The 12,032-nt window shown below is 53.8% G+C and overlaps 1 protein-coding gene across 1 annotated transcript; it reads left to right on the forward strand.

Annotated features, from left to right (window-relative positions):
• The first annotated feature begins 42 nt into the window (after window positions 1–42).
• On the forward strand, window positions 43–11,947 carry Rasip1 (Ras interacting protein 1). The gene is made up of 12 exons (XM_006981953.4): window positions 43–229; window positions 385–525; window positions 1,091–1,752; window positions 2,833–3,188; window positions 5,172–5,825; window positions 7,338–7,375; window positions 7,556–7,707; window positions 7,805–7,920; window positions 8,979–9,222; window positions 9,380–9,552; window positions 10,894–11,041; window positions 11,546–11,947. The coding sequence occupies exons 2-12, from the start codon at window positions 389–391 to the stop codon at window positions 11,743–11,745; spliced, it is 2,880 nt and encodes a 959-aa protein (XP_006982015.3). The 5' UTR covers window positions 43–229; window positions 385–388; the 3' UTR covers window positions 11,746–11,947.
• The last annotated feature ends 85 nt before the right edge of the window (window positions 11,948–12,032 follow it).

Below are 12,032 nucleotides of genomic sequence, written 5' to 3' on the forward strand. Positions count from 1 at the left end.
CAGAATCGAGGCCTAGGCCAGGGTCAGCCCTGCCCCATCTCCTCCCCCAGGCCTGGTCTCCTCACAGGACGCCCCCTCCCCGCTCTTCCTGCCGGGCTTCCTCTTGCCTTTTCCTGTCCCCCACCCAGTGCTGGGAGCCCGGGCAGAGGAAAACACTTTTCAGAGGGATTGGGACTTAACGGAGGCCAACGGCACCGGGGCCTCCGGGTGCTACAGGACCCGAAGCAGGGTAAGAGCCACAGCAATGACCTGTCCAGGGACCTAGGGGTTCACTGTTCGGGTCCCCTCTACCTCCCTGGGATCCAGGAGCTAGAATTCATCCTCTCATCCGTCCCCACCCACTCCCGGGGCCTTAGGACTTGGGGCCTTACCCTCTTCCCTTAGGGCCATGCTATCTGGTGAACGAAAGGAGGGCGGAAGCCCCCGCTTTGGGAAACTCCATCTCCCAGTGGGCCTGTGGATCAACTCCCCAAGAAAGCAGCTGGCCAAACTGGGGCGGCGCTGGCCCAGCGCTGCCTCTGTCAAGTAAGTGATCAACCTCTGCGGCACGCCTGCCATCTGTCCCTGCTTATCACTGAGTCATGCCAGGGACCCTAAAAGGTGGGCAGTGGTTCCTGTCCTGAACAGGCGAGCGAGCTGGAGGGGGCTGGGGGTGCCAGTGGAGGACAGTGACATCTAGACGCCGGGAGGGGAGAGCTGGGCCAAGACATGGGGTCAGGCCGGATGGGCACCGGGATGAAACACTAGGCAGGCCCAGGGACTGGATTCCCTTTCCTCCCCTCTCTGTTCCCCTTGGGGTTTCCTACCAAAGGTCACATCTTTATTAATCCTATTACGTATCTCTTTTACCTCCATTCTTCCCACCCCACCATCTTGGTTTTCCGCCCCCACCCACTACTCCTGTCTGTGTCCCTCTCTCTCTGGGTCTTTGTCTCTGAGTTTCTGTCCCTCCCCCTCTCTTGGTTCCTCTGTGTCTTCGGCCCCTGTCTCGGGGTCACTTGCTCCGGGTTTGTCTCCCTGCGCCTGTCTGTCTGTCCGTCCTCTCTCGTTCTTTTCTCTGTGTCCCCTCTGCCCACTTGTGCCCCCTCAGGTCGTCGTCCTCCGACACGGGGAGCCGCAGCAGCGAGCCGCTGCCGCCGCCGCCGCCGCACGTGGAGCTGCGGCGCGTGGGCGCGGTGAAGGCGGCGGGGGGCGCGTCGGGCAGCCGCGCCAAGCGCATCTCGCAGCTGTTTCGGGGCTCGGGGGCCGGCGGTGCCGGGGGCCCTGGCACGCCCGGGGGCGCGCAGCGCTGGGCCAGCGAGAAGAAGCTGCCTGAGCTGGCGGCGGGGGTAGCCCCGGAGCCCCCGCTGCCCACGCGCGCCGCCGTGCCCCCCGGCGTGCTCAAGATCTTCGCCGCGGGGCTGGCGTCGGGCGCCAACTACAAGAGCGTGCTGGCCACGGAGCGCTCCACCGCGCGCGAGCTGGTGGCCGAGGCGCTGGAGCGCTACGGGCTGGCGGGCGGCCGCGGAGCGGGCGACGGCGGCTGCGTGGACGCCTACGCGCTGTGCGACGCGCTGGGCCGGCCCGCGGCGGGCGTGGGCGGCGGCGAGTGGCGCGCCGAGCACCTGCGCGTGCTGGCCGACGCCGAGCGCCCCCTGCTGGTGCAGGACCTGTGGCGCGCGCGGCCGGGCTGGGCGCGGCGCTTCGAGTTGCGCGGCCGCGAGGAGGCACGCCGGCTGGAGCAAGAGGCCTTCGGGGCTGCGGACCCGGACGGTAAGCGGGGGAGGGCACAGAGGTGGGGCGGGGCCTATACGGGGGAGGCGTGGCCCTGGAGGTGTTGGGGCGGGGCAATCAAGAGGGGCGGGGCACGAGCTAGAGGCGGGGCTAGTAGAATGACGGGCTTGACCAGGGGCAGGGGCTGCGGGGGCGTGGCTTACAGGGAAAGGAGGCGGGGTCTGTGGGATAAAAGTGCTGGGGGGCGTCCTCTGGGAGGTGCTTGAGGCGGGGCCCAAAGAGAGGCAAACTCTGGACTAGACGTGCTGGATGGAATGGGGTGTACTGGGAGGGAGGCAGGGCCCGTTGAACAACTCCTGGTGCTATTCTGGGGCGGGACTTAGAGGCAGGGTCTGTAAGGGCAGTAATGTGGTCAAGGGGCGTTCCCTATATAAGATATCTTTTCTCCTTCTCCCTTTGGGAAATACAGAGGTATAGCTTATTTTATTTTAACCAAACTAGGATTCTGCCGTGGAGCCCAGGATGCCCTTGAACGCTTGCTCCCCCAGCCCCAAGTGCTGTAATTACAGTACACCACCACGCCTAGCCCGGCCATTCTTTAATTTTTGATCTCAACAAAATTCTAGGTGAAGATTCTATGTAATAACGTATATAAAGGGCTTGGCATATGCTTAATAAAGATTAGGGAAATAGAAGTAACCGCTCAGAAGAATGGAAATAATGCCATCTCTTCTCTGACAACTGACCAAAACAAAAAAAACCTTTACTGAGCACACAGAGTGAGCCACACATGTTTTGGGTCACTGGTGTCCAGGGACAAGCAAAGTTTCCAGTTTTTCAGATCTTACAAGCTTAGTGGGAAATGTTTATTCATTCAGCCCCTTCCATGGGGAGCCTACTGTGTGCTGGGGCCTAAGAACTGTTAGGAAGGTGGGTGTTTCCAGCTTCCCGAGGACAGTTCTCATTGTTGATGCCTAGACCGGTCCCCGACACACAGGAGCTGCTCCTTGAATGCTTGTTAAAAGAATGAATTTCTAAGCTGACAACTCCAAGTTGGAGTCAGGCGAAACTGAGTTCCAGAGCCAGGGAATAGCCTCTGTGTTTTTCAATTTCCCATAGGCACCAACGCCCCATCTTGGCGGACACAGAAGAATCGGTCTCGGGCAGCATCTGGTGGGGCGGCTCTGGCCAGTCCAGGTCCAGCGTCAGGATCGGGGACCCCCACTGGGTCTGGGGGCAAGGAGCGGTCTGAAAATCTGTCCCTGCGTCGCAGTGTGTCTGAGCTGAGTCTGCAGGGGCGGAGGCGACGTCAGCAGGAACGTAGACAGCAGGCACTTAGCATGGCCCCAGGGGCAGCTGACACCCAGATGGTACCAACAGACCCCGGAGACTTCGATCAGCTGACTCAGTGCCTCATTCAGGCACCCAGCAACCGTCCCTACTTCCTTCTGCTCCAGGGCTACCAGGATGCTCAGGTTAGCACCATCTCCCTGCTCACAGAGCCACACCAGACATAGTGGCCGACAAAACCACACACCAAGAATGCCCTGGGTTGAGCCCTCTCCAGAATAATGACAGTTCCCACAAAGTTCCCAAATAGGAAAAACATGGTAGGAGCTGAGGGTAGGTCAGATACAAAGATTTCATTTGAGAGGTATAGTGAATGTTTCCTTTCATTCAGAGGTGAAAGAAAATATAGTCTTGGTCAGAGGCCAGTCTGTGGTCAAAAAGACACCTCTCACAAACATCCGTTCCTTGAAGGAAAATCTGTGTCCTAGGTCAGGGAAATCTTTGGTATCTAGACCCTTGTTCTGGAAAAGGCAGCTTTCTTGTTAGGAGAAATAGACTAATACATTTATAAAGGTTCACATGGGAACCATCTGACCCCTTGTTGATGGAGGCAGGAGGCACTGAAACCTGTTTGCATTTTTATTTTTGCAGTATTGAGGGTTGTACCCAGGCCCTGCACCTGCTAGCAAGGTGCTCTATCTCTGAGCAAGGCCCCCAAGCCTTCCCTGGTGGGTTCCAGGCAGGCGGTGTACTGCTGAACTATTCTTACAGCCTTTTAACTTAAGAGATAGGAGCTCCATCGGTTGCCCAGGCTGGTCTTGAATTTATGATCCTCCTGCTTCAGCCTCCTGAGTAGTTGGCATGACATACTGCGCCATCCAGGCCATGTTTCTATGTATTACATATTTGAGGGCCATAGATCATGAGCAGTAGGGTTTGTTTTAGGAAGGGGGTCAAATGGTGCATCCAGTTTTAAAGATGGAGGTGAGAGTCCACTTTTAAACCAGGGTCTTGTGCAGTTTATCTCTCGGTTCAGTGGATGAAATAGGGCATGCTGTAAGAAGGGGACTCTTTGAAGCATCTATAAGCATTTCTAAAAAGGGCCACTATCTCTGTGGAAGTCTTTGGAGATGCCTACTTTGGGAGGGGAATATCAAGAGCTTCCATTAACGGACAGGGAGAATCTTTGAACTCCAACCTGAGAAAAGAGTCATGGATGAGTCCATTGTAGACATATGTTTCCTTGGGGTGAGTCCCATCACTGGATGGAAGTAAACGAAAGCCCTTTGTAGAGAGGGGTCTTTTTGAAAGTGTGCCTTCATTGGATGGAGGTAATGGAATCCTCTTGCTTGGTTCATGGGATGTTTCTATGAAGACATCCTTTGCTTGCCTGGGACGATTTTGATAGAAACTGTTATCAGAAAGGAAAATACACTGGAGAATTGACAAGTAGGGCTATGGATGGGAGTTGCCAAGTTCCTTGGAAAGGTCTCTCAGGATGGCTATGGAAGCCCTGTCCGTGGGGGCCGTATGGCACGCAGGTACTGTAAGAGTACGGCACAGTTCGTTCAGGAGAGTTGAGAAGACAATTTATTGGAGACCGATCTGTTTGGAAACCTCTTCCAGCCAGTAGAGTTATTTCATTTGGTGTGAGGGTATCAGATCCCCTGGAACTGGGATTATAGACAGTTGTGAGCTGCCATGTGGGTGCTGGGAGTTGAACCTGGGTCCTCTGGAAGAGTAGCCAGTGCTCTTAATGTCTGAGCCACTTCTTCAGCCCGTGAGGGTCATTTTTAAAGGGTAGAGCCAGAGCTAGAGATAGCTCTTCCGGTAAAAGCACCCACTCCCGTGACCAAAGATCCGAGTTTTATCTCCAGAACCACACAGTGGAGGAAGAACACCGATTCCCAAGTTATCTTTGACCGCTACAGGAACACTGTGGCGCTGCCGCCCACCCCAACTTTTTTTTCCCAAAAAAGGATGAAACCACAAAATGTCTTGGAAGAGGTTATTCATGGGCGAGGGATGCTCAGAAGAGCCCTTTGAGAACCCAGGAAACCTCCCTTGAGGTTTTCATCGCTTAGAGGAGGTGTGGTGGAGTGAGGGAGTCTAGTGTGGGTAAGGATGCTGTTTGGACATACCCATCGCCGCCTCCTGCTTTCCTCTAGGACTTCGTGGTGTATGTGATGACCCGAGAGCAGCACGTGTTCGGCCGAGGTGGGCCCTCATCGTCCCGCGGCGGGTCCCCAGCCCCATATGTGGACACCTTCCTCAACGCTCCAGACATCCTGCCGCGACACTGCACGGTGCGTGCCGGCCCCGAACCCCCGGCCATGGTGCGCCCATCCCGGGGCGCCCCGGTGACGCACAATGGTTGTCTTCTGCTACGGGAGGCGGAGCTGCACCCCGGAGACCTGCTGGGCCTGGGAGAGCATTTCCTGTTTATGTACAAGGACCCCCGCGCCGGGGGCTCTGGGCCCGCTCGGCCACCTTGGCTGCCCGCGCGCCCCGGGGCCGCGCCACCCGGCCCGGGCTGGGCCTTTTCCTGTCGCCTGTGTGGCCGTGGCCTGCAGGAACGCGGAGAGGCGCTGGCCGCCTATCTGGACGGCCGCGAGCCGGTGCTACGGTTCAGACCACGGGAGGAAGAGGCGCTGCTGGGCGAGATCGTGCGCTCTGCAGCCTCCGGCGCAGGGGACCTGCCCCCGCTCGGGCCTGCCACGCTGCTGGCGCTGTGTGTGCAGCATTCGGCGAGGGAGCTGGAGCTGGGCCATCTGCCGCGCCTGCTGGGCCGCCTGGCCCGGCTCATTAAAGAGGCCGTTTGGGTGAGCGGCCCCCTGTCCCACAAGTCTTTCCGTTACCCCCACGCTTTCCCATCAACAGCCACCCACCTGCTCCACAGGTCATTTCTGCCATATTCCTGCTTTGCCCCATAAGTGTTCCATACTTCTCTCTCCTACTTCAACCAGCTAGCTCTCTGTTCAAGCCTTGAGCAAGTAAAGCTACTTTTTCCATGATGCTTTGAGATGGGCCGAGCTAATGGCACTCATAGGGTGCTGGATTCATCCACTGTGCTTACCTACCTTTGCTTTCAGAGTTGTTTAGTAGTACTGGGTTAGATCCCTGATCCTATAGCCTGCCAGGCGGGTGCTGTTCGGCTGGGACATCTGCCCAATCCCTCAGATGGATTCTGGGCAGGTGCTCGAGTGTTAGCCCCTTCCTTAACCCCTCACTGAGGGATTCCAAACAGGACTGCACTCTGGGCCACACCCCAGCCCTCCTTTTAGTTTTTATTTTGAGAAAAGGTTTCACTAAGTTGCCCAGGCTGACGAACTTAAGATCATTCTGCGTCAGTCTCCCCTTTGGAGCTGTAGAATCATGGAGGAAAGCATTCTGGGATGTGGGGGAGGTGCCATTGGATGAGAAGCATGGGAACTGCATGGGTCAGCCCTTTGGGCCTGGAACTTAGTAACAACAACAAACTAGGAAGATCCATCGGTGGGACCAACACTGTAGAAGGAATAATCCAGAATGAGGGTCTAGAGGGGTCAGAGATTTTCTTGGGGGCAAGAAGAAACTCCACGGGAAGGGAGGGAAATGAGGTAAACAGATGACTTGTGACCCTAGAGTTAGAATGGGGGAACCATGCCCGGTGACACAGACCTGCCATTCCATCTACAAAAGAGTCTGAGGCAGGAGGATTGCATGTTCAAGGCCTGCCTGAGTTACAGAGAGAGTTTAAGACCAGTGCCTGGGCAACAGTGAGACAGTATCTCGAAATAAAAAGCTAAAGGGCCTGAAGCTGGATGTGGTGGCTACCCTTGTAATTCCAGCGCTTGGGGGAGGTAAAGGCAGGAGGATTGCACTGTTGGGGGTCAGTCAGTGCTACACAGAGAGACCCTGTCTTAAAAAACAAAAAAAGGTGTGTATGTCCGTGACACTGGAAATGTCTCAGTGGATCAAGTGCTTGCCTCCTAAGGCTGAGGTCCAGAGTTCAGATCCCCAGAACCCATGTAAAGCTGGGCAGACATGGTGGCCACCTGTAATCCCACAACCAAGGCAGAGACAGCATTCCCTGGACAAGATGGCTAGCTAGACTAGCCGGAATTAGCAGGTTCCAGATTCAGGGAGAGCCCCTGCCTCAGCGCAGTGGAGAGTGAGAAAGGAAGACACCCAACATCACTTCAGACCTCTCCACATACATGTGCACCCACACATATGAAAACTGAAATAGCTATGGAGCACACAAGGAAGGTGCTTTTAGGCAAACCAAGTTACAGAGTCCTGATCCCCCAATCCAGCCTCCTTACATTGATCCTTATCTTACTGTTCTACAGGAAAAAATTAAAGAAATTGGAGACCGTCAGCCAGAGAAGTAAGAGAAAGCTGGGGCGCCCAGGTCTGGAGGCTCACGGGGTTGGGACTAGAGCTCGGCGCTCCATAGCGCCTTAGTGCAAGTTCTGTGGCATCCGCGAGTGGGGGACTCAGGCCTTGGAGTTTGGTCTTTATATTAGGAATTGAGCAAAAGTCATGGGGACCCCTCCTCTTTCCTCAGCCACCCAGAGGGAGTGCCTGAGGTGCCTCTGACTCCCGAGGCTGTGTCTGTGGAGCTGCGACCCCTCATCCTGTGGATGGCCAACACCACAGAGCTGCTGAGCTTCGTTCAGGAGAAAGTTCTAGAGATGGAGAAAGAGGCTGACCAGGAGGGTGAGCTCAGGCCCAGGACCGCTTTGCCTTCCCGTCAGACCCTGAACCTGGACACCCAGGCTCTAGCAGCCGGCCTCTGTCCCCCTCTCTCCCCCAGGCCTGTCCTCAGACCCACAGCTCTGCAATGACTTGGAATTGTGTGATGAGGCCTTGGCCCTCCTGGATGAGGTCATCATGTGTACTTTCCAGCAGTCTGTCTACTACCTCACCAAGGTGGGCCTTGCTTCCACTCCCCTTTTGAAACACTCTCACTTTCTCTTTAACTGACATTGTGTTGCTCTGATATCACTTCCTTCGGGACCCAAGAGTTCTCTGTCCTTGGAGTCACTTCCCGACTCTCCCTAGTTCTTTGCTCTTGTCACGCTACTTCCTGTGGCTGATGTCACTTCCTTTTTGGTTCATTTCCTGCCTCCGCTATCCTCAAGTCTTGTCCAGATGAGTAGTTCATTTCCTCTATCAGTCACTATTTTTTTTCAAGCTTACACTCTTGAAGTTTACTGTTAAGTTGTGTATTTATATGTATTTGCTGATATCCCTTCCTGCATCTCTGGCTTCATTCCCTTTTCTGAGCCTAGGGTTTTGGTTTTGTTTTTTTCACTGAAGGATTATGGTGGGGCTTGATTTCCCCTCTACCACCTTTGACCTTAATATTGCTGACTGGACTAAGGCAGGGCTCCGGCTGTGGTATGCCTGATTCCCTATCTGTAAAATAAGAGGGAATCTCCCAAAATACACGCTCTGTAGCCTCCTGGAGTGGCCTTGATGGCGAAGCCCTTGCCTCAGAGGTTGTACTTCCTGTATGTTTTTGGCAAGCACACTCCTATGTCTCCTTTGTCACTGACCTCATTTCCTGTGCTTGGTGTGATCACACTTTCCATTGGCTGGCTGCCACCCAGCTCCTACTTCTGGACTCTCCATTCTTTTAATCTCTTTTGGAAATTCTGGAATTTCTTTGATTAAAGAAGGCACTTTTTTGTCCAGTGTCCTGTCCTGCCTGAACTGTCTTCTCTGTGAGAACTACAAACCCCATAAGTGCATGAGAGATGCTCTTAGAATATCTAAGCTACTTCCTGAAAACATTTCTCAGGACAAGTTGTTCCAGGAGACCTTCTACCTGCTAGAAACCCATCTACAAAGTAGGGATTTGATCATGGAGCCCCATGGGAATGGTGAAGGGAGAATGGACTACAACTCCCAGAAGCCCTTTATTGAATTCCCCATTGTCTTCATTGGCTGTCACCCTGAAGTTTTTTGCCTCTGTGTCTCCCCAGACTCTTTATTCAACACTTCCAGCTCTCCTGGACAGTAACCCTTTCACCGCTGGGGCAGAGCTGCCAGGGCCTGGTGCAGAGCTGGAGGCCATGCCGCCTGGACTCAGGCCTACGCTGGGTGTGTTCCAGGCAGCTCTAGAACTGACCAGCCAGTGTGAGCTGCACCCCGACCTCGTGTCCCAGACTTTTGGCTACTTGTTCTTCTTCTCCAATGCATCCCTTCTCAACTCACTGATGGAACGAGGTGAGGGTTGGGCTGGGAGCAGCCAGGGACCACCCAGGCCCAATCCAGGCCAACATTGGATGGCTTTGGGTAGCTTCAGCTTTGGGCAGCTTGGTTTCCAGTCGGACTTTGTCTGCGAAGTAGGTCCATTCATTGCCTCTCATTCCTTCCTACACAGGTCAAGGCCGACCTTTCTATCAATGGTCTCGAGCTGTCCAAATTAGAACCAACTTGGATCTCGTTTTGGACTGGCTGCAGGGGGCGGGGCTGGGTGACATTGCCACGGAATTCTTCCGGAAACTCTCCATTGCTGTGAACCTGCTGTGTGTGCCCCGCACCTCCCTGCTCAAGGTGACTCCCGATGGCTCTCCCTAACTAACCTTCGATTCTTCAGCCTCTCTGGGACCCCAAGTCATCTCTAACCCTAGATTAGATGTCATGATGGACCACTGGCAGCTACAGAAGTCAGGATCAAGAATGACTGAACAAAAATGTCTGAATGCTGGTGGGACGTGCTAGAAATAGTTCCCCATGTCCTGTCTTAGACATGCTGAGCCAAAATCTGGTTTGAGTCTGAGGGAAATGATGGTTAAGCATTGCGTATGAGCTGCATGCTAGGAACTGTGGTTAACAGTGCCAACAGACATCCCATTCAAAGTACGAGTATCGACTGGCAGTCTTTCAGAGAAAACTGAACCAGGTAGATCACATAGGCTTAGGTTTTGTTTTTAAGATCTTATTTTTTTTTCAAAGATTTATTTACTATGTATACAGTGTTCTGCCTGTACACCTGAAGAGGGTGTCTCATTACAGATGGTTGTGAGCCACCATGTGGTTGCTGGGAATTGAACTCAGGACTTTTGGAAGAACAGCCAGTGCTCTTAACCTCTGAGCCATCGCTCCAGCCCCTAAGATCTTATTATGTAGCTCTGGTTGACCTGGAATTCACTCTGTAGACCAGGTTGGCCTTGAGCTCACAGAGATCCACCTGCCTCTGCCTCTCAAGTGCTGGGATTAAAGGCGTTCATTACAACACTGGACCTTCACTTTTTTTTTTTTTAAAGATTTATCTTTATTTGTATGAGTGTTTGCCTACATGGATATATGTGCCCATGTTCATGAATGCCAGAAGAGGGAGACAGATCCACTGGAACTGGAGTTACAGACCATGTGCGTGCTGGGCACTGAACCTGGGTCCTCTGTAAGAGCAGCAAGTGTTCTTAACTGCTGAGCCTTCATTCCAGCCCCTTAATTTCACTTATTTATGTCTTCTTACAGTACTGGGGATTGAACCCAGGGCCTTGCACATGCTAGGCAGATGCTCTACCATTGACCTACATCTCCAGGCCTCTTTTTTAAATTAGAGATAGAGTTTCACTCACTATGTTGCCCAAACTGGCCTTGGACTTTGAGTCTTCTTGCCTCAGGCTCCTAAGAAGCTGGGATATCACTGGGCAGTGGTGGTACATGCCTTTAATCTCAGCACTCAGGATGCAGAGCCAGGCAGATCTCTTGTGAGTTCGAGGCCAGCCTGGTCTACAGAGCCAGACCCAGGACAGGCACCAAAACAACACAGAGAAACCTTGTCTCTAAAAATAAAACAAAACAAAAAAAGAAGAAGAAGCTGGGATGTCAGGCCTTCTGTACCGGGCCCAGCTGTGACCATAGACTTCTAACTTGGTCTTCCCCCAGGCTTCATGGAGCAGCCTACGGACTGACTACCCCACCCTGACTCCTGCTCAGCTCCACCACCTCCTCAGCCACTACCAGCTGGGTCCTGGCCGTGGACCACCTCCATCCTGGGACCCGCCACCTGCAGAAAGAGATGCTGTGGACACAGGTATGCAAAAATAGGCTAACAAGCACTGAGGTGTCTTCTTTCCATGTCCCCAGCTTCTTTCTTACCAAGGATTCTGGATGAGAATCTGGGCCCTTTCTTTTCCCAGAACTTAAAACTGCTGGATCCAGATGCAACAAGACTTAAAGACTAGGGGCTGAGATTGTAACACAGTAGTAGGGCTTAACTTACTCTGGATCCCTTCCCAGTACGCTACGAAGAGTTCACGTGTTCAATTATTTTTTACTTAGACTTAAGCTCCTAGCCTCTTCCCTCCACAGACCTAACCCTCCAAGATTTCCCGGCCCATCCTCAAGGTTCCAGGGACCCAACTACATAGCTTTAGTAATGGTCCTTTTTTCCCTAGTCTTAACTACAACTCGCATCATGCTTTGGGACCCAGAGAACCACATTGGATGCTGGGATTTGCAGTTTTTTCTTCCTTCAGGCGCTAGGCCACCTCACACCCACGCTGAGTCTCTAATTCGGTCTTCCTCACCCTCACAGGAGATATCTTTGAAAGTTTTTCCTCGCACCCTCCTCTCATCCTGCCCCTGGGCAGCTCGCGCCTGCGCCTCACTGGCCTGGTGACAGATGACGCATTGCACCGAGAACTACGCAGGCTCCGTCGCCTCCTTTGGGATCTTGAGCAGCAGGAGCTGCCCGCCAATCACCGCCACGGACCCCCGGTGGCTGCGACGCCTTGAAAAACCAATGACAAAAGAACGCGCGAAGCTTGAAATTGCATCTGTTCTTATGCGAGCCCGCCCGGGCGCAGAGCATTCTGGGAGTTGTAGTTTTCCCGCGTAGACCGCTGGGAGGTTGAGTTGTCTGGTAGACGATGGGACTGTGGGAAGGTGGGCTTGGGATGTGAATGCCAAGAAGTAATAAAAGTATCTGTGGTGTTGACCTTGCTTGTCAAGACTTGGGAGCCTTAGAGAAGATGGTTTTTAAGGTAGCAGGGCCTATGCTTGAAACATTGGGTGTCTGCCGA

This window comes from Peromyscus maniculatus, chromosome 1 (genome assembly GCF_049852395.1).
Source record: "Peromyscus maniculatus bairdii isolate BWxNUB_F1_BW_parent chromosome 1, HU_Pman_BW_mat_3.1, whole genome shotgun sequence".
Classification (NCBI taxonomy): domain Eukaryota; kingdom Metazoa; phylum Chordata; class Mammalia; order Rodentia; family Cricetidae; genus Peromyscus; species Peromyscus maniculatus.